This window comes from Balaenoptera borealis (assembly GCF_965194805.1).
Source record: "Balaenoptera borealis genome assembly, chromosome: 1".
Taxonomy (NCBI): Eukaryota; Metazoa; Chordata; class Mammalia; order Artiodactyla; family Balaenopteridae; genus Balaenoptera; species Balaenoptera borealis.
In genome coordinates, this window is record NC_138860.1 from 161,707,645 (window position 1) to 161,732,080 (window position 24,436).

At 41.8% G+C, this 24,436-nt stretch overlaps 1 protein-coding gene across 1 annotated transcript; it reads left to right on the forward strand.

Moving 5' to 3' along the window:
- The first annotated feature begins 7,937 nt into the window (after positions 1 to 7,937).
- Positions 7,938 to 24,414, forward strand: PPT1 (palmitoyl-protein thioesterase 1). Its single transcript, XM_082389171.1, has 9 exons — positions 7,938 to 8,096; positions 11,642 to 11,751; positions 11,976 to 12,103; positions 12,429 to 12,499; positions 14,448 to 14,550; positions 18,304 to 18,394; positions 19,224 to 19,322; positions 21,563 to 21,634; positions 22,936 to 24,414. Exons 1-9 carry the CDS (start codon positions 7,973 to 7,975, stop codon positions 23,056 to 23,058), a joined length of 921 nt encoding a protein of 306 aa, XP_082245297.1. The 5' UTR covers positions 7,938 to 7,972; the 3' UTR covers positions 23,059 to 24,414.
- Positions 24,415 to 24,436: the final 22 nt, after the last annotated feature.

Consider the following 24,436-nt stretch of genomic DNA (forward strand, 5'->3'; position numbering starts at 1 on the left):
CTCTCCTTGTCTTTGTCACTGTGTCAGTTGGAGATCAGTCAGGGAAACAGAAACTATTTTAGATATTTCAAGCAGGAAGGAATTCGTTTCAGGGAAATAGTCTTTTAATCAAACCATTAGAAGAGCCGGAGGATTGAAGGTCAGAGTAAGTCATCCTTTGCTCTCAGACTTGTCACTAGCTTTCAAAGAGTCAGAAGTTTTAGGAACTGCAATGATTAGTCCTGCATGCAGCACCAAGGCGGGTAATCTGTGGGGAACTACTTGGAGGCTACTGTAAAACCTCTTGTCTTCCTGCTGCTGGCCAAGAAGCAATAATATATAGCTTCCGCTTCTTATTTGCTTTCCAAATCTCATCTGAATGCCTTTCATTGACTGGCAGTAACCTGAACTCCACTGGTGAATTTCCAACAGACAATCTGACACAGCCATTCATCAAAGGAAGAACCTAACTATTTTCTTTTAAGGGGTTGTCTGCTAATCACATCATACCTGCTCTTTGAAGACAGTGGGGACTTGACTGGAGCAGGCTCCTAGAGAGAATATTTCGTCTGACAAAAGGTAGATTTTGTATAAAAGGAAGGGGTGGGTGGGTGGGATAGCAGCTTCACTCAGGAATGATTCACATAATGCACTCCACCATCATGATGGAGTCAGTTATAGAGGTCACCAGCCTACCTGCCTACTCCCCATGCACGCTACAATGAAGACTGCCTGATGATATGATATTCACCTCCTGCTCACATAGAGCTCAAAGTTAAGGGATAGGTCTATTGGAAAATCTCAGATGCAGAGGAAATTCAAGCTAACTCCCTATGTAGGAATATGAGTGGACAACCAAGCATCCAAAGAGGAAGAAAAGCAAACAAACAAAATAAGATCTCTTATAAAGGAATGAGACTTGTCATCATTAGCAATGAATGTCTTCAAAGTTGTGAGGAAATAATTATTTGAACCTAGAATTGTTAAAAAGAAATAGAGCCAGACACTAGTTAAAGGCTATAAAGACAGATTTTATTTAGTACCATTGCAACAAGGGAGAGAGGCTTCAGTAAAACTGAGCTCAACTCCAAATATAGCAAAGACAGCTGGCAAAGAGCAGAGTGAGGGAGTCAGTGGATGGAAACTACTAAGAGGAGAGACCTGAAGGGTAGGGGGATTCTTGTTAAACTTGCCTAACAGGATTCTTGCTAAGGGCAGGACAAGGACTTAGACATCAAGGGTGGGGAATGAATAACTTCATCAGATATCAATGGTGATCAGATATTAAGAATGGGGGAATTCTTGCTAAGCTAACTTAGCAGGATTCTTGCTAAAACTGGGCTAGGCAAGTTGAGTACAGAGCCCAAGGGTGAGGAGGAATAGTCAAAAAGAGGGCTCAGAGTAGCCTGTCTCAAGTTTGGTCAAGAAGAGAGTCTTTGTCAGAATTCTATACATAGCCAAACTGCCAACTGAATGTGAGGGCAAAATAAGAAACATGTAGAATTTAAAATGCTTAACACCATATAGTCTATGTGGAAAAATTACTCATAGATATACTTCAGCAAAATGAAAATGGAATCTAACAAAGAGGACCATATGGAATATAAATAATAGAGGTATAAGACTAAACAAAGTGAAAAAAGCTTGGAAAAAATTAAAGATCCATAAGATCCTGATACATGGAAGGCTCCCTTTTGAGTTACAAAGTTTTAATGATATAGGAGTATATTTCCATCACTAAGGATCTAATCACGTTACTTGGTTCTACAGTTAATATTTATAGAATTATAATATGTTGTCACTTAGTGAAATCTCTGTTTACTTTATTGAAAAGTCAGTGGGTGTCTAGATCCCGGTTATCAATAATCAGGTTTTTTAATAGCAAGCAACTTTATTAAATTTTTTTAATCTGTAAAAAGCATTTTTGGGCTTCCCTGGTGGCGCAGTGGTTAAGAATCCATCTGCCAATGCAGAGGATATGTGTTCGAGCCCTGGTCCGGGAAGGTCCCACATGCTGCGGAGCAACTAAGCCTGTGAACCACAACTACTGAACCTGTGCTCTAGAGCCCGCGAGCCACAACTACTGAGCCCACACACCACAAGTACTGAAGCCCGTGTGCCTAGAGCCCATGCTCCACAACAAGAGAAGCCACTGCAATGAGAAGCCCATGCACAGCAACGAAGACCCAATGCAGCCAAAAATAAAAAAATAATAAATTTATATTTTAAAAATTGGGTATTTTAACAACAACAACAAAAAAGCATTTTCATTTCTTCTCTGCAAAAAAGAAAACTGAAACCTATGAGTGTTCGGATACTCCTCTAAGTTCTCATTGTTCCCTGCCTACTCAGGGAATGTATACTTATCTTATGAACTTCCAGTACTCTTTGAAGTTACATTGAAATTTGGACTTTGCAAGCTCTCACTTCCTATTATAATATTAATAAGCGTCAGAAGCTACTTATTAAAATAACAACCTGAAATTGACTTAAATTGAAAGAACTTTGTCTCATTCTAAATGGTTCCTCTTAAAACCAAATCCAGAGGAAGTAAGAACTCTACTGCTACTTCTCTACGTGGATACCTTTAACTATTTGATTAAAAAATGCTTGGGCAGGGGGTGAATTCTGAAGAGGTCAATGGAAGAGGCAGACCAGAGGTTGAGCTTTGTGTGATGGACTGTATTTGCCAGGAATAAGGATGGTGACCCCATTCAAGATGGTATAAATTATTTGGGAAAAGGAGCAGAGCAGGGATTTTCAGGGAGTATCTCTTATAGATCAGCCCCGTTAATTTGAGACTAAAGGGAGATAGGTTTGGAAAGATAGTTTGTTTTTTTTTTAAAACAAAAGCATCAACCACATCCTGAAGACTAGGGAGAAGTGTGGAAATTTTGTTTTTCAATTTGTTTTGCTTTAAGAAAAATCTGGTTGTTGTTCTTATAAAAAATAACATTTTCATTGTAAAGAATTTAAGCAATGCAACACACACACACACACACACACACACACACACACAGGGAAAACATTTTAAACCCCTTAAAACCCACCATCTAAAATAAAAATTATTAACATTTGGTTAACATCATTCTAAATCTTTCCATGCTTTTACACAGATAGAATGATAGATAAATAGGTATGTCAATGGATATACCTAATTTTTAAAAATAGTATCATAATATATGTGTTATTTAAAAGTTAAAAAGTATTGCATTCAAGCTTAGTCAAATTTAACAGAATTTAAAAAAACTAAAAGAAAAGCTGGACATCAAATAAGGGTTTATTCACTACAAGAGTTATCATTTTTTAAAATATCAAGTTAAGGTTAGAAAAAATGGTTTTGATATTATGTTATTCTTTTTTTTTTAATTAATTAATTAATTTTTATTTTTGTCTGTGTTGGGTCTTCGTTTCTGTGCGAGGGCTTTCTCTAGTTGCGGCAAGCGGGGGCCACTCTTCATCGCGGTGCGCGGGCCTCTCACTATCGCGGCCTCTCTTGTTGCAGAGCACAGGCTCCAGACGCGCAGGCTCAGTAGTTGTGGCTCACGGGCCTAGTTGCTCCGCGGCATGTGGGATCTTCCCAGACCAGGGCTCGAACTCGTGTCCCCTGCATTGGCAGGCAGATTCTCAACAACTGTGCCACCAGGGAAGCCCTATTATGTTATTCTTATTTTTGTTTTCAAAAAACATGTTTTAAATTAAAATCAATTGACCTTGATGTGGAAGATCAGGACATTGGCGCACTCATCCTATCTTTCATAACCCCTTCCCATGGGGTCAATATTTCTTAGTCATACTATTTTACATTGTTAATCTGTATAACATGTATATGCTCCAAAACAATAACTCATGCAAGTGTTCATTATTAATTCTGTATTTAAATGGATTCAATGATCATCACACATCCTTTTACCAAGACTTCTCAATTCTTAAAATCTTAATTTTGCCCTATTTCTTAATTGGCTGAATTTCACTTTCAAGTATTTCTCTTTTCTAGGAGTTCTTTTATATTTGTGGGAACTGTCCAGTACCTTTATTTTTGAATGACATCTTGGCTGGGTATACTATTCTTGGATCACACTTTTGTCCTTTCAGAACTCTGTAGACAATGCTCCACGTCTTCTGTCTCTGAATGTTGCTGTTGAGATATCTGAGAACAGCCTGACTTTTTTTCTTGTAGGCAATTTGATTCTTTTTCTGCCTGGATGTCTGAATTTCAATTAATTAACTAAAATATGTCTCAGGGTTAAATATTTTGTATCAGATATTTGACCTTTCAAGCTACAGATTAACTCATCATTTTAGAGGAACTTCTGTACTTATATATATATATATATTTTTTAAGTAAATGTATTTATTTTATTTATTTATTTTTGGCTGTGTTGGGTCTTTGTTGCTGCGCACGGGCTTTCTCTAGTTGCGGCCAGTGGGGGCCACTCTTCATTGCAGTGCACAGGCTTCTCATTGCGGTGGCTTCTCTTGTTGTGGACCATGGGCTCTAGGCGCATGGGCTTCAATAGTTGTGGCATGCGGGCTCAGTAGTTGTGGCTCGCGGGCTTAGTTACTCCGCAGCATGTGGGATCTTCCTGGACCAGGGCTTGAACCCGTGTCCCCTGCATTGGCAGGCGGATTCTTAACCACTGCGCCACCAGGGAAGCCCTGTACTTACATTTTTGAATGCTTTTTCTGTTCCATTTAAGAGTTCTCAACTCCAGGGACACCAACAACCTCTGTCTTCCATATCTAGTAGCTTCTCTCTGATTGTTTTAATCTCTTAGTGTTTTTCACTTCCCTTTATTGTGATTATTTCAAGCCTTTTTCCAAATCAATAATTCAACCTCGGGCTTCCCTGGTGGCGCAGTGGTTGGGAGTCTGCCTGCCGATGCAGGGGACACGGGTTCGAGCCCTGGTCTGGGGAGATCCCACATGCTGCGGAGCGGCTGGGCCCGTGAGCCACAACTGCTGAGCCTGAGCGTCTGGAGCCTGTGCTCCGCAACAAGAGAGGCCGCGATAGTGAGAGGCCCGTGCACCGCGATGAAGAGTGGCCCCCACTCGCCGCAACTGGACAAGGCCCTCACACAGAAACAAAGACCCAGCACAGCCAAAAATTAAAATAATAAATAAATAATAAATAAAAAATTTAAAAAAAAATTCAACCTCCAGCCATGTCTATTCTGTTCCTTGCTGTTTTGATGTATTTTTTAGTTCTTTAATGACATTGTTTTGGTCTTCGCTTTGTCAGATGTGCAATTTCCCTATTCATCTCTTTCAGTTGTTTTATTATCTCATTTTTGAATTTCATCTACTGAGTTCATTTTCTTTTTAGGTTATTCTAGTGCTCAAAGCACTTGGGGTGAATTTTTTTCTGTTTCTCTACTTGCCTCCTGAATTCCTTCCCACTTGATCTGAAACTGGTCTGGTTTTCCTAATGAACAGCAACTTGAGGCTGTTATTTTATGCTGTATGCACTTTTTCTATGACTTATAAGCTTGTCTGAAGGAGGGGAGGGGGAAGAACTCAGGGAAGGTGAGGTGCAGTCTTTGTTAGAATACAAACTTCTGCAATCACTTCTGAGGTTTTAAGTGTCTATTCCAGAATTCACTCTCCTATGGGAAAGAGCCTCCTCCGATTCAGTATGCTTTCCTGGAGTCTTCACTGTTACCTAAAGACTTAGTCTATTCTTCACTTCTCACTCCACCTTCATCTCCCCAGTAGCTATTTTCACTTTTCCAGAGAGAAGAGATAAAAGATAAGGAAACCACTTAATTTTCTTCTCTCTTGGAATATATGCTCATATGTATGTGTTATTTTCCAGGATTTTGTGGACCTAACAGTATGAGTTTTGATGGAATGGAGGCAGGATTGGAAGCCGTGACATGCTTGCTCCAGACCAGAATCTTCTACTTCTTTCCTTGACTGCCACTTATTGACATTTAAGATACTGAGCTGTAACCCTTTGCTTGCTGTGGATGAAATTTTAACTTTTAAAACTTTCTTGGGTATTGGTGGAAAACAGAGTCTATGAGAAAGCTTTATTCCATTATCTTAACTGAGAAATACAATAATTTTTAATGTATATATATATATCCTTTTTTCTGACTATAAAATTTATGTATCTGTACATATATCATTCATCATGTTGTATACCTTAAACTAATACAATGTTTTAATTATATCTCAATAAAACTGGGGGGAAAACCTGGGAAAAATAAAAGTTATGTATCCTTCCTATAAAAATTCAAACTATACAGAAGCATATAAAGTAAAAAATGAAAGTTCCTTATAATTGTCAGCTAAAAATTGTTGCTCATCATGTCACACTACAAGAATGAAGTCACTAGCCACTGTAGTCTTTGACCTTCAGCACCCCCTGAAAGGAGTTCAGGGTGGAGATCAGGAATGAGGCGCTCTCCGCTTGAAAAAACTGGCAGAACAGGCCTCCAGATAGTTAGATATTTTCAGGAGAAGATTTTAGGAGCCCAATTTCTTGCATCTTCTCATATCCAGGAAAGCACTGAAATCATTAACAGAAACATCTGCTCCTCCTGACTAGCAGCTACCTTCTTGTCACTAGCAGCAACCCTCTGCCAAAACGTGTGTTTGACTGCATGCATCCCCCTTCACCTAAATCACATATATACTGACCTCTCCCTTACCTCTTCGGAGCAGTTCCTCAGAGCTATCTGAGAGGCTGCATCCGGGGCTACAGGGCTCACTTTGCCCCAGATAAAACTTAACTCACAACTCTCATGTTGTGCACTTTTTTTCAGTCAACATAATACAGCTCCAAGAATATCACTCTTAACAGTTCCCTGATCTTTTTGTATATTTATTTTCTTTCTTTTTGCTGTCAGTTCTTAGGCCTTTCAGTCAAAATCACTAGAAACACGTGAATATATAGATTAAAAAACAGCTATTTTAATGTAGGTTTTACATACCATAAAAATTCACCGATTTCACGTATACAACCCAATGATTTTTGGTAACTATAGAGCGGTACAACCATCACCACAACACATGTACTTCTTACAAAAATACAGTTACTAGCTCTTCCTTTACAATATATCGAAAACATTTTTCGTGTCACTATATACAAATTTACCTTATCCTTTATAAACTCTGCTTCACAACATTCCATTGTGTAGTGGATACACTTTAATTCACTTAACGTATTCTCCATTTAAACAATTTCAATGTTTTTCTGAAAAAAAAATTTCTGAGCAGAGAACTAAAATGGTGAAAGTGGATTGAGATCATGAATCTGGAGGCAAATGAAAAAGGGTAAAATGGTGGATGAGAGTTTCCTGCAATAACCCAGCTCTAAGATTAGACCAGGAAGTGGCAGTGGCCTTTTCCATCACTCTTGCATCCATCAGATGCTCTTGTCAGTCTGGAAGCTCTACCATTTCTAAAAAACAGGTAGCTTTCCTGTCTACCTTAGCTCATAACAGTCCTTCTCCCGCATTTCATCTTTGCCTATTGAAGTCCTATCTTTCCTTCATGATAGAGAATACCACACTGCCATGATTAGCCCTGGAAATTATCCCTCCCCTTCAATTTCTGATAGAGAGCTGAGTCCTTCCTTCTTTTCTTCCTTCCACAAAGTACTTTTCTTCCAAAGGCAGTGCAATGCAGAGGTTAAGAGCAAAGACTTTGGATCCGCCAATTTACTCTCTGTGAACTTGGTTCCTAACCCAAATGCTCAGTGCCTCAGTGTCCTGACCCATAAAATGGGGAGAAGTGTATTCGGCGTTGTTACGAGGATTAAATCAGATACCAGATGTAAAGCGCTTAGAATAGTGTTTGATGCGTAGGAAGCGCTGAATAAATGTTGGCTTGCATTTGATTCCTGCTGGCGGTCTGTTCGCTAGGGTAACACTCCAGGACAGACACCCGTCCGCGCAGCTGCCCATGCGGAGCTGTGGAGGATGCGGCCCAGCCCCTCCCGCGCCAGGCCGGGGAGAGGGGAGGGCGGTCATGTGATTGAGTCAAGATGGCGTCGTCCAGCTCCTTGTGGCTCTTGGCTCTCGCTTTCCTGCCGGCGTCCTGCGCTTCCCTGGCACTGGGGCATCTTGACCCGCCGGCCCCGCTGCCTCTGGTGATCTGGCATGGGATGGGTAAGTGAAGGAAGGAGGCGAAGAGAGTCAAAAGGTTTTGGCGACTCTTTCCCTCTCCCAACCGGTGTTCGCGTCTGCAAAGTGCAAGTGTGGTGGGCGAGGACCGTGGTCACACAGCACCCGGCTGTCCCCACGGTTTAGGATTTGGGGGTTACTCTGCATTGGAAAGGGAGATGCGGAAGGAGCTATCTTTTGGTGAGCGCTCACAGAGGGCTGTGCACTGCGGTAGGGTTTTACGTGGTGTCCTGGTTTAATCCCCATGGCAGTGGCGTCAGGGTGCAGCATCAGACACTTGCTCGGGGAAGGCTGGGCTGTGGCTGCATGACCGGCGCATCCATCCTTTTGTTCATTCACACATTGAAGAGATTTGTTAGGCACCAGTAGTTCACTTATACATTTGACACATAGTTATTGAATACCTACTGGATGCTGAGGATACAGCAGTGAACGAAATAGACTAAATTTTTTGCTCTTTTAGAACTTTCCAGTGGGAGAGACAGACTATAATATAATATAATAATATAATGTAATATAATACGTCAAATGGTGATACGTGCAATGGAGAAAAATAAAGCAGAGAGGGGGATAGAGACTGCAAGTGGGGGCTTGCAGTTTTATAGAGCAAGGTCAGGAAAGGATTCACTGAGAAAGTGACACCTGAGCAAAGACCTGAAGTCGATGAGGGAAGATGCTTTGTGAATATCTGGTGGAAGGAACAGCAAATGCAAAGGCCATGAGGCAGAAGTATGTCAGGTATGCTGGTATGTTCAAGGAACAGCATTCAGGTCATTGTAGCTGGAAGAAAATAGGTGTTTAGTGAGCAAGAAGAAAATAGGTGTTTAGTTCAGGGATGGGAGGGGGATGGGGGTGGCCTGCTGATGTTGTTGGGCCTACTAAGGCTACTGTAGGAACTTTGGCTAGAATGAGATGGGAAGTTCTTGTGGGTTTTGAGCAGATGAGTGACATGATCTGATTTGCACTTTAAAAGCACTCTAGTTGCTATATGGAGAATAGATTGTAGGGGGTCGTGGACCTTTGCAAGGAGAAAACTTAGGAAGCTTTTGCAGTAATCTAAACAAGAGGTGATGGTGGCTTGAAACAGTTTAGTAATAGAGGAGATGTTGAGAAGTGGTCAAAGTTTGGATATAGTTTGAAGATGGAACCAATGGGATTTGCTAACAGGTTAGATGTGGGATGAGAAAGGAGTCAAGGATGATTCCACGGGTTTTGGTCTGGACAGTGAGAAGGATGACGTTGTCATTTTACCAAAATGGGGGGGAAGCCTGTAGGGTGAGCAAATTTGGGATGAAAACCAAGAGTCTGCTTTTGGGACTCTTGAGATATTTGTTACATATCCAGGAGATGTAGAGGCATTTGGAATGTGGAGTCCAAGACAGATACAGGCTGGAGATTAAAGTTGGGAGCCTTTGGCATATGGCTGGTATTGAAAGCCATGGAACTGGGAGAGATCACCTAGGGAGTGAGTGTACACAGAGGAGGGAAGAGGTCTAAAGACCGAGACCTGAGGCGGTCCCAGCATTTGGAGGTTGAGGAGATGGGGAGGAATTAGCAAAGGAGACAGTGATGGAATGACTAGGGAGGCAGTAGAGTCAGGAGAGGGCAGAGTCCTGGAAGCCACATGAAAATGTTTCAAAAGGAAGGGAGTAAAAAACTGTGAGATGTTGATGACAGGTCAAATAAGATGAGGGCTGAGAATTGGTTATTGGATTTAGGAATAGGAGGATCACTAATGACCTTGACAAAAGCACTTTTAGGGGAGTGGTGAGAGTGAGAGCCTTTTTGAAATGGCTTAAAGAAAAACGTTCAGAGAGGAATTAGAGTCAATAAATAGAGACAGTTCTTTCAAGGCTCTGTGCCAGGGCCTGGGGCTACTACAGTGGAGTTAAAGGAGAACAGGGGAGCTCCGTGCCCTCCCAGAGCACAGTCACTCTGTATGGGAGGCAGTTAAGTAACCCACGATTATAGTTCAGTGCAAGAAATCAAAGATGCTTGGGGTCTTTTCCTTCTTTAAAAACAAATTCTTAAGCTTATTCTCAGGTTGAAAATGGGATGATTAAGTTCAAAATGGAAAATGATCTCAGCCCAGTTCTCCCACTCAGTGGCCACTTTGCTTCCTATTCTTAGTTCTGGTTCCTTGAAACAGGAAAAAAAAAAAAGTAAAATGTAAGTTCAAGGCCAGCACTTACATGAAGGCAAGAGTTAGCACCTCCTTAAATTTTGTGTCCTAGTCACTTTACTTGTCTTACTGTAGTCCTGGCCCTGAAGAGAAATCAGATTCCAAAGTGCTTTTGAGTCTATTAACCCCAAATGTTCTAGATGATAAGGGAATCTGCACCCCTGCTTATTTTCAGTTGTGAATTTGGTGTCCCCATTTTATTGTGTGGGCTTTTGAAGTTTGTTATTACCTGATAAACATGAGCTGAGCAAAAAATGTTGTTCTCTCTTTTTGTTGTTGCTGAGGTGAAATTCATATAACATACAATTAACCATGTTAAAGTATACAATTCAGTGACATTTAGTGTATTCACGTTGTGCAATCACCACTTCTCTCTAGTTTCAAAACTTTTTCATCACCCCAGAAAATACCTGTACCCATTAAGGAATCACTCTTCAGCCCCCACTTCCCATCATCCCCAGGAAATGTTCAGTCTGCTTTCTGTTTCAATGGATTTGCCTATTCTGGATGTATCATATAAAAGGAATTATACAATATGTTACCTTTTGTCTCTGGCTTATTTCACTTACAATAATGTTTTCGAGGTTCATCCACATTGTAGCATGTGTCAATACTTTGTTCCTTTTTATGGTGGAATAATATTTTATTGTATATATGTACCACAATTGTTTATCCAGTCATCCATTGATGGACATTTGGGTGTTTTCCACCTTTTAGCTATTACAAATAATGCTGCTTTAAATATTGTTCTACAAACCTCTGTAGGGACATACATTTTCACTTCTCTTGGGTATGTATCCAGAAGTGAAATTGATGTGTCATATGGTCATTGTATGTTTAAATTTTTGAGGAACCATCAAATTGTTTTCATGGTGGCTGCACCATGTTACATTTCCACCAGCAATGTAAAGGGTTCCTATTTCTCCCTATCTTTGCCAACACTTGTTATTTTCCATTTTTAAATGAATTAATTTTTAAAAAAATTAAAGCCATCCTAGTAGTTGTGCAGTGGTATCTCATTGTGATTTTGATTTGCATTTCCTTAATGACCACTGATGTTGAACATATTTTCATGTGCTTGTTGACCATTTGTATATCTTCTTTGGAGAGATGTCTGTTCATATCCTTTTCCCATTTCAATTAGATTGTCTTCTTGTTGTGGAGTTGTAGAGTTCTTTGTATATTCCAGACATTAAACCCTTATCAAGTATATGTTTTGCAAATATTTTCTCCCATTCTGTATGTTGTCTTTTCACATTTTCATTAATGCCTTTAAAGCACAGAAGTTTTTTAAAAAAAATAATGTTTTTTTTACTCATGAGTTTCCACGATTGCCTTTGTTGTCTAGGAGACAGCTGTTGTAATCCCTTAAGCATGGGCGCTATTAAAAAAATGGTCGAGAAGAAAATACCTGGAATTTACGTCTTGTCTTTAGAGATTGGGAAGACCCTGGTAGAGGTGAGGCCCCTCACGGCTCTGTTCCTTTGAAGGTTTGCTGACTGATTTCATAGAATATACTATTAAGATGCTTAACCTTGTATTTTTAGCAGCAGATCATACATGATACTTTAGTTCTTGAGTGGCTTCTGTGAGGGTACCAACCTAAACAAGTTTGCTCTTAGAGAAGGTGCCAGTGATAGTTTTCAGCCCCATCCTTTCACTTCTCATGGCTCTTCTTTTAGGATGTGGAGAACAGCTTCTTTTTGAATGTCAACTCCCAAGTAACAACGGTGTGTCAGATTCTTGCTAAGGATCCTAAATTGCAGCAAGGCTACAATGCTATGGGATTCTCCCAGGGAGGCCAATTTCTGTAAGTCCCTTTTTGTTATATCACTTACATGGAACTGATTTTTTTTTCCTTTGATTCAGATAGATCTACCCATTCAGTTCTTTTGGAATCTTCACCTATTTTGGAAGGGAAACTCTTCTAAAATATCCCCATGGAAGAAGTTCTATGAAGCTTAGTTTATTTTCTGTGAAGGAGTGAAGATTTGTTTGGCGGTATCAGAGGAAAGTCCTGAAACTTTGTGACTTTGGGGAGCCACAGAGGATTAAGTAGCTTAATCTGGGAAGTTAATTGTTGATGATACATTTCCATCTGACAGTTGGAACTGATAATCCTTTTTTTTCTCCAGGAGGGCAGTGGTTCAGAGATGCCCATCACCTCCTATGATCAATCTCATATCAGTTGGGGGACAACATCAAGGTAACTTTGTCCCCTTTGCCTAAGAAATTCTAGCAGCTCTATTTGTACAAGAAGTCAGCCATCCTTGCAAAAATCCTGTTTTTCTAATTTATAACAAATTAGCCAGGAGAGATGACGAAATAGGATTCCAGAGGCCTGGAACACAGGTGAATCATTAGGTTACCACCTACTTCTCTCTAATTTAATTGACATGATTTCATGGAGGTGAGATGTTTGCAGCCACGTAGCAGGTGGTGGTTTAGGAGTTAGGAAAGTCCAACAACCTTTCCTTTTTTTTTCTTTAAAAAAATTATTTATTTATTTGTTTGTTTTTGGCTGCATTGGGTCTTCGTTGCTGTGTGCGGGCTTTCTCTAGTTGCGGCGAGTGGGGCTACTCTTTGTTGCAATGCGCGGGCTTCTCATTGCTGTGGCTTCTCTTGTTGCGGAGCACGGGCTCTAGGCACGTGGGCTTCAGTAGTTGTGGCATGCGGTCTCAGTAGTTGTGGCGTGTGGGCTCAGTAGTTGTGGCTCACAGGCTCTAGAGCGCAGGCTCAGTAGTTGTGGCGCACGGGCTTAGTTGCTCCACGGCACGTGGGATCCTCCCGGACCAGGGCTCGAACCCGTGTCCCCTGCGCTGGCAGGCGGATTCTTAACCACCGTGCCACCAGGGAAGTCCCCCAGCAACCTTTCCTGTTTTCTGACATGGGTGATGTCCTACTGAATTTAGACTTAGGCAAAGAATAGTGTCTAGGCTTTTTGTTAATTTTATAATTAACAGTAGAGATTAAATCTTTCAAAAAACAACAGGTTTGCTATTTAGACAGAATTATTTACTTTTGGGGGAAGATGTGTCTTTGGGATAGAACGTTATCTCTGTTCTGATGGATATAGCTGTTAGCTGGTAGGGTGTAGGGACAGACGGATTCTCCTTATAATCAGGAAACTGGCCTCACCCAATTAACGGTTACTGATGGGCAAGTAATTTGGTATCGTAGGTCCGTTTCACAGATGAGGGAAACTAAAATAAGACCCTGCCCATCTTGTGGGAATTTTTCAGAGGATGAAATGAAATAACAAGTAGGAAAATACTTTTTTAAAGTACACGTATTATTTAAATGCAAGTTGGTAGGAACAGCTTTATCATTCATTCATTGATTCTACAAATATTTATTAAAAACCTAGAAACCTAGAAACAAGACAGACAAGGTTTCTGCCTTCATGAAACTTCCATTCTAGTGGGGGTGAGAATAGACATGAAATAGGTAAACAAATAAAATAAATACAGATAGTGGTAACTATGATAAAGAAAAAAAATAGGATAATAGGAAGAATGGTGGTTGTATTGGTGAAAGGTGTGGGCTCTGGAGCCAAACTGCCTGTGTTCATATCCTGGCTCCATCACTTACTGTCTAACCTTGGACAAGGTATCTAACCTCTCTGTTTGAAAGCTTCCTTAAAAAAAGAAAAAAAAGTTTCCTATCTGTAATATGGTACAAATGATTTCTACTCTACAGGGTGGTTGTGAGGATTAAATTAATTATTGCCAATATATGCTTAGAACTGGTATGTCTGGTAACCCCCAAAATGTTATTAATGAGGATGATGAGGATGCAAGTATAATTGGGGGAGGGGAAGGAACTGGGGTTGGGCACTGCTTGAGTTAGGGCACTCAGATATGACTTCTCTAAACCAAGACCCAAGAGATGTGAATGAGGCCAGCCATTGAAGCAGTAAGAGAAGTACATACTCCAGAGAGAAGCAGATGCAAAGGTCCTGAGGCAGAAAAGAGTGTGGGAACACCAGGAGGAAGCTGGTTATAGTATTAATTCTCAAAACATTATTTTCTTGAGGAATAAATGAACAAGATCAGGGTCTAGTTCTGGTTTTTGTTTCTTGCAATGCCCTGCACATAGTAGGTATTCAATACATGACTACTGAAGGCATGGATGTTTGTCTTCTACTACTATAGGTGTTTTTGGACTCCCTCGGTGCCCAGGAGAGAGCTCTCACATCTGTGACTTGATCAGAAAAACACTGAATGCTGGAGCTTACAACAAAGCTATACAAGAACGGTATGTATGGTTAGCTGAAAAGGATACAGAACTGTCACTAATGAAAATATCATGCTGACTTTCATGCTAACCGTGATTCTAGGAGTAGTTGCTAGTGATTTTCAAATGAGATATTTATTGTAAATATGTCTATACTACCTGCTTCATTTTATTGTAAACCTAAAACTGCTCTAATATTAATTTAAAGGAAGGGAAGACATTTTTCTATGAAAGAAGAATGTAATTACAACAATATTTTTTTTTTTTTTACTTTTTGGCCATGCCACGAGGCATGTGGGATGTTAGTTCCCCAACCAGGGATTGAACCCTGGTCCCCAGCAGTGGAAGTGCAGAGTCTTAACTGCTGGACCACTAGGGAAGTCCCCACAACAATACATTTTCATCTGTAAAACAAAAAACAAAAAAGCCTTTAGAAAGTAGTAAACCCAAGGAATTGATGTTAATATTTGGAGGACAGATTCTTTCTGTTGTCAGCAGTGAGGGGTTAGCCTCCTACGTCAGTGTTCTTAGCTACCTGTGTTTGGGTATTTAACAATATACAAAATCACTTTCAGGGTGTGTTCTCCTTCAGTTGTTTCCAAACTTAAATTATACATCAGACCCCCTGGGAAATTCATTAACAATGAATTCCAGGGCTCCATCCCTAGAAATTTGAATTCAGTAGGTCTGGAGTATTCTGGGTGATAACTGAGATTTGGGATCAACTAGTATGGTTTTGGTATCTATCCTGTGGGTCTTCCAAGTGTGTGATTCTTGTTTGATAGCAGCTCTTCAATACAACACTTCCTTGAAGGCCTGTCCAAGGTACAGCCTTGTGAATGATTGGCCTGTAGAAGAGACCTGCAGCTACCTCTCTTTTCCTTTCCTACCCATTGGCTGGCTACACGTGTAGCCACAAAGCTGTCTTGGGTCAACAGTGCCACCTGATGGTCAGTGAAGGAAACTAAGAGACTTTATATCTCCACCTCCTACCCATTCAGGCAACTCAAACCACTGCTAAGCTTTACCCCTTCCCTGGTTTGACTAGTCACAGCTTGGTTATTTATGTCCAAATATTCTCTATTCTCATGGGTATGTATGATCTGTTTAAACTACATTGTTCTTTATTCTTTACTCTTTATTCTTCTAACTATTGCCCAGATGCCTCAGAAAGAATCCACCCTTTTCTTTCTTTGTGTTTCCTTCTTTGGTGAACCAAACACAATTGGAATTATTATTCACTGTAGAGGAGCAGTCAGCTGGGGGGTGGGGGGACAGTGACACCTAAGTACTGATTAAAAGTGGTACATGGATGTGTTTGTCTTCACTTCCTTCTTAACCGTTAGTAAACTGGTAGCAAAAGAAGAAAAAGTGATAAACCCACAAGGGCAAAGAGAACAGGAGAGGAGAGAAGAGATAATAAAATACGTCAACATTTCTTTTGAAAGACAGAAAGCAAATTAATGAGTGATAACTGTTTTAGCAGAGCAGAAAATTCTGAAACCTTTATGTCTGTGGAGGGATACACTGACAAGAAGGAACCAGCTTCACTTTTTACAGTCCCAGAAAGACTCAGGAATTAGATGCCTAAGATGCCTTGGAAGGTAGAGTAAGTGCATGGGACTTTTTGTTGAAAATCTATATAAACAATGATCAAACTCCTTAGTTCCCTGAAATGCACGTCCAAGTGACTGCTCCTCCCCCACCCTGACAAGAGAAGCCAAATTTATTTTCTGGAGCAGTTTGACTAAAGAAGTACCAGGGGAATTCCCTGGCGGTGCAGTGGTTAGGACTCCGTGCTTCCACTGCAGGGGGCGCGGGTTTGATCCCTGGTCGGAGAACTAAGACCCTGCCTGCCGTGTCACGTGGCCAAAAAAAAAAAAAAAAAATTAATTAAAAAAAAAAAAGTAGTACCAGATTTCGAGATAACAAGCACCTGACAGTGGCAAGACACCATATTGAAAACCCACCCTGTCCCATTCTGCTCCTAGAATGATAGCAGCCAGGCTTATTACCTGCTAGGCAGAAGTTTGACAGATCCCTCTCTGAAAAAACTGATTGGTCCCAGACAAAAGACCTACAGGTTCATGTTTTGGAATCCTTCAACAAGTAAGGACTCCTCCTGACTACCACGTAGTCAAGCCACCAGTAGATAAGCTCTGTTCTTGCGTGAAGAACTTTCAGTCAGCTTCTTTAAATATGAACAGTGAGCCAAGGACCCCCAGTCAGACATCTGGGGAAAGCTTCCAAAATGAAAGACCAAAACAAACAAAAAGTAAAAAGGAACTTGGAAGAAACAGATGGCAATTCAAGGAGCTGAAGAAAACCTTAAAAAAAAAAAAAAAAAGCCTGTATTATTATCTTCAGAGATAAGAGATCATCCATGACGCTAGAAGAGAATGCAAATAAAACCAATCATCAGAGAGAAAGAGATCCTGGAAGTTAAAAATAAGATAACCAAAACAAAAATGTGTTAGCGGTATGGGAATATAAAGTTGAGGAAATTTCTTGGAAATTAGAACAAAATCTCAATGAGGTAGAAAAAAGGGGGAAACAGGTAAATTAGAGAAGCCATTCAAGAAGTTCAATACCTGCCTGATTGGAGTTTCAAAAAGAGAACAGAGGAAAGAGTGGATTGGAATTATCAAAGAAGTAATATGAGAACACTTCTCAGAACTATGGGACATGAGTTTCCAGATCGAAAGGACTCACCAAGTAGTCAGGGGTGAAAAAAGACCCACATCCAGGTATATTCCCGTGAAGTGTCAGAACACTGTGGGTAAAGAGCAGACCCCAGTGAGGCCGCCGACTGACTCTCTGACAGCAAAACTACTAGCTAGAAGGCAATGGTGCAGTACCTTTGTCTTCTGAGAAAAAATGATTTCCAACGTAGAATTCTCTATTGAACCTGGAAGTAGCAATCAAATGTGAAGGGAAAATAAAGACATCTTCAGACATGTAAAAAGAAGAGACATGGCCTTCCATATTCTCTCTCTAGGGGGTTGTTGGAGAGGCTCAGTGCTACACTGTCCAGCTGTGTGGCCTTGGATGTCCTTGAGCCTGCTTCTCCTCACCTCCAGCATGAGGCTAATGGTGCCTTCCTGCAGGGTTGCTGTGAGGATTAGACCAATGGAGTGTGAAGCCATCAGTGCAGTGCTCAGCTCATAGTGAGTAGGCAGCGTTGGGCTGGTACCACTAGTGGTGCTGTGTTGAAAATATTTATTCAACTTTAGCTTTCTCTTTCCTTTATTTATAAGTATTGCGGTGGTTGTGTTGTCTCTAAGTTTTAGTTGCACTTAAAATATTTTGTTCATAATTTAATCAAGTACTGAACTATTACTGTTTGCCAGGCCCCATTGTAAGTCTTGCAGATACAGTGGAGAATAAGACAATTAGGGTAACATGCTCTTGTAAATAAGACATTTAGGGTAACATACTCTGTTTACTTGGGGAAAGGGGGTCTCCAAGTAAACAGATGCACTAGATAACAGTGCTAAGCCCGTGGCAGAAAGAAACAGGGTGCAGCCATGGACAGTAATGGAGGAGGTGCCTACTTTGGACAGAACAGTCTTTGAAGAAAAGATATTTAAGCTGGGATCTCAACGACGAGAGGGAGCATAGGAGATGCTAAGGAAAAAGGGATCAGGCAGAGGGAACAGAAGACTCTGGTCCTTTGTCCCTTTGAAGTCTCTTGGTGGCCTGTGCACAGGGGCATGCCCCGGGAGTGCTGACCGAAGTGCAGCTTGGTCACCTTTCTTTCTTTTTCTCCCACAGCCTGGTGCAAGCAGAATACTGGCACGACCCCATAAAGGAGGACATATACCGCAACCACAGCATCTTCTTGGCAGATATTAATCAGGAGAGAGTAAGCACCCAACCCAGGCTACCATAGATGTGCATTCATTTTCCTGTTTAGGGCATTATAAAGAGATTAGCAGTGACCGTTTATTCATAATACCCTAGGCAGAATCCAGGAAACAAGAAGTTCTGTTTTTAGGGAGGCGGTACTTATGAGATTCCGTTCCTTTTAGGGAGGCTGAAATTTATGTGGCTTTCTTCCTGTAGGTTCTTCCTCTTTCCTAGTGTTGAAGCAGCAGGGTGAGCTCAGTAGGTGCTGGCTGGCTTACATGGAACTTCAGCTGCTGCCTTACTGAGGGAAGCCTTTCTAGTGGATCCTTTTTGGGTCATATTTCTCAGAAGAGTAATTAGAAGAGAGACTGCAGAGGGGACTGAGTGTGTCCCAAAGTTGAGCATGCTTTGGGAGGTTCTGGTAAACTAGATGGCTCAATTTATATTGGGCTTATCTGGAGGTTTAAAGCAAACAAAAGCAGAATTTGAAGGGGGGCGGTGGGAATAGAATAGTATAGCAGAACCACTCAGAGTTTGTAGTTTCTTATTTTGCCTTGGTTTTCTCTGGCTAGAAGCCTTTAACCTATGTGATGGAGGCCTTTGGAGTGCAGTGACGGATTCATGGTGGCACCAGTATGCCATGGTTGGTGGGAGCATTGTCAGTCAGATACGATGGTAAGAAAAGGCTGTACCTGGTATATTCTGGGAAGGAAGGCAGCCCATACCATGGAGAAGAAACATGGTGGTCCAGGGTCAGGGAGACCAGAGCACTGAAAGGTTTTAATTCCCCAGCTATAACCTGATGGTGGTGTCCCTGAGGTGCTTACTGTTCGCCTTTTCTCCAGGGTGTCAATGAGTCATACAAGAAAAACCTGATGGCCTTGAAGAAGTTTGTGATGGTGAAATTCCTCAATGATTCCATTGTGGACCCCGTGGATTCTGAGGTGAGATGCTGCTTAGGCCACAACATGCCAGGAGACCATCAGAGTAAATGGCATTAAAACACAGCTGCATGACTTCCCTGGTGGTCCAGTGGTTAAGAATCTGCCTTGCAATGCAAGGGACGTGGGTTTGATCCCTGGTCGGGGAACTAAGATCCCAAATGCCGCAGGGCAACTAAACCCGCATACCGCAACTACTGAGCCCATGCGCCCTGGAGCCCACATGCCACAACTAGAGAAACCTGCACACCGCAACTAGAGAGAAGCCCGCAATGAAGATCCCGCGCGCCACAACAAAGACCGAGTGCAGCTGAACTAAAAAAAGACAAGAAACAAACAAATGAAATGAGCTGCCTGCTGGGAAAAACTGTCAGTCCCTTTCACCCACCTTTGTGTAGAGCAGGGGTTCTGAGGTCTATAAACGGGACACTGAGTGTTGTAGCCCCCCAACCGCCCAAAATTGTGTGCAAACTTAGTTGACCCTTGAAAAACGTGGGGATTAGGGATGCTGACCCTTCGCACAGTCAAAAATCTACATATAACTTATAGTTGGCCCTCAGCATCCACAGTATTGGAAAAAAAATCCACTTATAAGTGGACCGGAGCAGTTCAAACCCATGTTGTTCAAGGGTCAACTGTAGTTGCATCCTCTGAGGAAGGGTCTATAATTTTTATCAGATTTTCAGAGATCCGTGATCCAAAAAAGGTTCGGAACTACGAGTCCAAAGTCTATAAATTCCTGAGGTTCACATTCAAGGTCTGCCTTGACCTGGCTTCGACCTGTCTTTCCAACCTAATCTTAGCTTCATGACCACTTCATATCCTCTCTGATCAAGCCATACTGTACTACTTGAAACGACCCGGGCCTGGCATGTGCTTTTTCTTTTGTGTGTCTTTGTTCCTTTGTTCATGCTTTTCAGTCTCTAAAACGCCCTTCTGTGGGCTTCTCCGCCTGACAAGTTCCTATTCAGCTGTCAAGGCCAATCTCAAGTGTCACTTCCTCCATCCAGGATGCCACCCCTCTTCCAAGCAGAATTTGCTACCACCCACCTGCTTTGTTTTTTTTTTTTTTAATTTTTTTAACTTTTTGGGTTTATTTTTTTATTTATTTATGGCTGTGTTGGGTCTTCGTTTCTGTGCGAGGGCTTTCTCTAGTTGTGGCAAGTGGGGGCCACTCTTCATCGCAGTGCGCGGGCCTCTCATTATCGCGGCCTCTCTTGTTGCAGAGCACAGACTCCAGACACGCAGGCTCAGTAGTTGTGGCTCACGGGCCTAGTTGCTCTGCGGCATGTGGGACCTTCCCAGACCAGGGCTCGAACCCGTGTCCCCTGCATTGGCAGGCAGATTCTCAACCACTGCACCACCAGGGAAGCCCCCACCTGCTTTGTTTTTGGTCGCGCCGCACAGCATGCGTGATCTTAGTTCTCAGACTAGGGATCGAACCCACACCCCCTGCAGTGGAAGCGCAGAGTCCTAACCACTGCACCGCCAGGGAATTGCCTTTGCTCCCTCTTTTAAAGAATCATCAGCCTCTGTTCTATCAGCATTCATCACATTGTGTCAGAGCACCAGAGACTAGCAAACTACACCTGTGGGCCAAATCCAGCCTGCCACATGCATTTGTATGGCCCACAAACTAAAAATGGTTTTTATATTTGTAAATGGTAGAAAAAAGTCAAAAGAATATTTGATGATGTGAAAATTATGTGAAATTCAAATGTCAATGTCTATAAATAAAGTTTCATTAGAATGCAGCCATATTCATTTCAGAAACATTGCCTGTGGCAGCTTTTGCATTACAATGGCAGCATTTAGTAGCTGCAACCACGTGGCCCTTAAAGCCTAAAATATTTTGTATCTGGTCTTTATGGAAGTTTCCTGACCCCCATGCTGAACAATTAGTTGTTTCTGTGCATTGGACTAGAGCTTCTTGAAAACAGGGGCTGTATACATACTCATCTTTGAATGTTTAGACTTCAGCACAAGGATTTTCACAGAGTAGGTGCTCAATAATTGTAGGAAGCAGCAATTCTGGGGAGTTGGAAAGCTCTTTGGAATGATTAACTCATACCTCAGGACCCACCCTTAAGAAGAGATGACTCGAGACACGCTGTTTTCCCTCCTTGCTGCAGTGTTAGGGTGTTCAGTTTGTTGGTAGTCTTAGCTACTAGCCAGTCTTAAACCAGTTTGGCAGTACGCGCCATGTGTCTGATCTGACCTCATTTCTTCCTTCTCTCCTGCAGTGGTTTGGATTTTACAGAAGCGGCCAAGCCAAGGAAACCATTCCCTTACAGGAGAGCACCCTGTACACACAGGTAACTGGGGAAGAGAGGCGCAGTCCTTTTCAGCTCCTGCTTCCGGAAGCTGCTAGGTGCTTTGGTGACAGACCTTGTCTTGTACACCCCAGCACAGCAGGTGCTCGAGGCGTCTGACTTGTGTCTGATGTGGGCGAGGCTTGTTAGGCTGTTGATTGTTGCACTAGCTTATCAGGCATTGGTTTACCGAAGCCTACATCCTGAAGGTTGAAGGACCTGTACGGCATATGTTTTCAGGCATGTACAAGGGACACATCATCTCTGACTCCTTCCTTCTGATAACAAGGTTTAGAACCGGCTTCCTTTGCTGAGGCGTAGTCCACTACAAATCCAAGAAGCCCCCACGCGTGACAGAAACACACTTCCAAACTAATCCTTACTTTAAAACAATAGATGCGCAAGTCCTGTTTTTAAATCAGGCACTGACACGGGGAACTCCTGCAGGAGACTGAGAGGAACAGAGCTGTGAATTTTGTTCAGCAGTAGATCCTGTTTCTCAAGCAGAGGTGGCAGCATTTCACCACCTCCAGTTCTGAGGCCTTCCGTACTCTAAGGCTTTTATCTTGGGAGATACTCTCCCCAAAATGCAGAAGTGTTACATCTGAACCACTTGCCTTCTTTCTATTCAGATTCCTCCAAGTAATTTCAGAGGCCAGTTGTCATCTCTTGGCTTTTCTCCTGCATCTGGTGCCCCATCTTGGGTGAGGTAAAAGGACAGGGAAGCTAGGATCTGTTAAGAGTTTTGGATATTACAACTAAGAACTTGTCATGAAACTCAAACTGATGGTAGCTACAGCAGAAGCAATATTCTGGCACCATCATAACTGCTCATCTTCCCACCCATACTTGTTCTTCAGCACCCCAGCTGTGGGTCATGACATGTTCAGCTGCAGGATATGAAAGTGTCTGAGTTTTGTTATCTAAGGGTTGGATCTGTTGTAAGTTATCTAGCTAATGTTCTCCTGTCTTTGGTTCAGTCCCACTTAACTTGACATTTTGAGGCAGTTTTGTCCATGGCTTGCCCACTCATAGGTGGTCCTCCAGAAGCTTTGGGAAACTTTTCAGAAAGCAGAATATAAAACTGTATAGAATAACCTCAATTGCACATACATTTTTAATGCTTAGGAGAAAAACTAGAGGCAAGTATCCTTTTTGGCATTTTCAACAATACACCTAAATTTTAATACTCAAAAGAGAAAAGACTGCATTTTGAGAATATATCTCAAGTTAACTTTCTTTACGATTTCACTGTGAAGCTTTTCATTAAGCCTCTTGATTAATTATGGCCTTTCTCTCTGCAGGACCGCCTGGGGCTAAAGGCAATGGACAACGCAGGACAGCTGGTGTTCCTGGCTCTCGAAGGGGACCATCTTCAACTGTCTGAAGCATGGTTTTATGCCCACATCATACCCTTCCTTGAGTGAAACCCTTGTAGTTTGCACCAGAGCTCAGGGAACCCCTCACACTTCCAAACCAGTTCCCTCCATGCCCAAGCCTGAGCTCAGATCCAGCTAGAAACTAATCCTTCTCTTGTCACCGTCTAACATGCCCTGCTTGGAAAGATCCAAGATAGGAATCTTATCCTTTGCCTCATCCTATCAGCATATGGTGTTGAATGCAAGTTTAATTAGCTAATAACCATGGAGATTGTTTTACAACCCTTTGATGTGGTCAGACTGTTTCAGGAATCAGGAGTTTGCTGCAGGTCAGTGGCAGAACTGTGCCCAGGCCTGGAAGAGACTAAACAAACTAAACCAATGAGATAGAGTCTAAGGCAGATGCCTTTCTCAGGAAAATCTAGCCACATCTCAAACCAAGAGGCCAGTACCCAGGCCTAAGGTATTCACATAAATGCTTTCTCAGTTGTGCTGGTGGAGATTTGACCAGTGCTTGGAGAAGTATTGCTTGGATGATGTGTCCACATAATTTCTTGAGGCTGTCCTCCTCTCTTTCAGTGTGTTGCTTTCTGTGGTGTCTTAGCTATTATTAGACAAATTTGGGCAGGCCACCATCTTGCCTTGGTAGCACTTTTTTTTGTCTCCTCAGGTAGTGATGAATTTGTTGCTCTGTCACAAAAGGAGGGAAATAGCACCCAATTGGCTTGCTTAAGGGAGCAAGTGTACATATTGCTTAACTTAGATGGGGCGGGGGAGGTTTAAAGAAAAATAGGAGGAGGTAGTTGGTTCTTTCCATTCCATCCTTGAAGAACCTGCCCTTTCTAAATATGACTAGTGGTGTGGATTCTAGAGTCACTCTATTGCTGGCATTAGCAAAGAATGGGAGGAAAAATGCAAAGAGATCAGGCTTTCTAACTTCCATCTCAAAAATTTGAGATTACCGCACACTTCAAACTGCTTCTGATGTGTTCTGTGAAATAAAGAGTGCTCAAAAAGCTTAGGGAGTATTCCATATCCCTTTTCTCCTCTTGAAGATCAACCCACCTTAGAATATTAAGGACTCTGAGAATTTCTGTTACAGTAAAGAAAACTAACTGTAATCTACCGTTTCCCACGCTATTTGAGCATGGACGTCTTAACGCCCAATCCCTTATCCCATGAAAACCAAGCAACACTTTTTGGAAGATTGTTCTGCAGAATGCCAGTTTGCGGAAATGGGTAGCTATACTTGAGGGAAGCACTTTGTTAGTGCTGCAAAGTTTACCCTCTGTGATTCTTCTTTCACCTCTCTCAAGACTTTTCAACTAAGAGGATGAAAGGCAAGAAGTGGGGACATGTGAAAATAATTTTATGAAGTTGTTTAAAATAAAGAGTAGTTTCTTATCCTTGGTGTCATTTTTCTTTT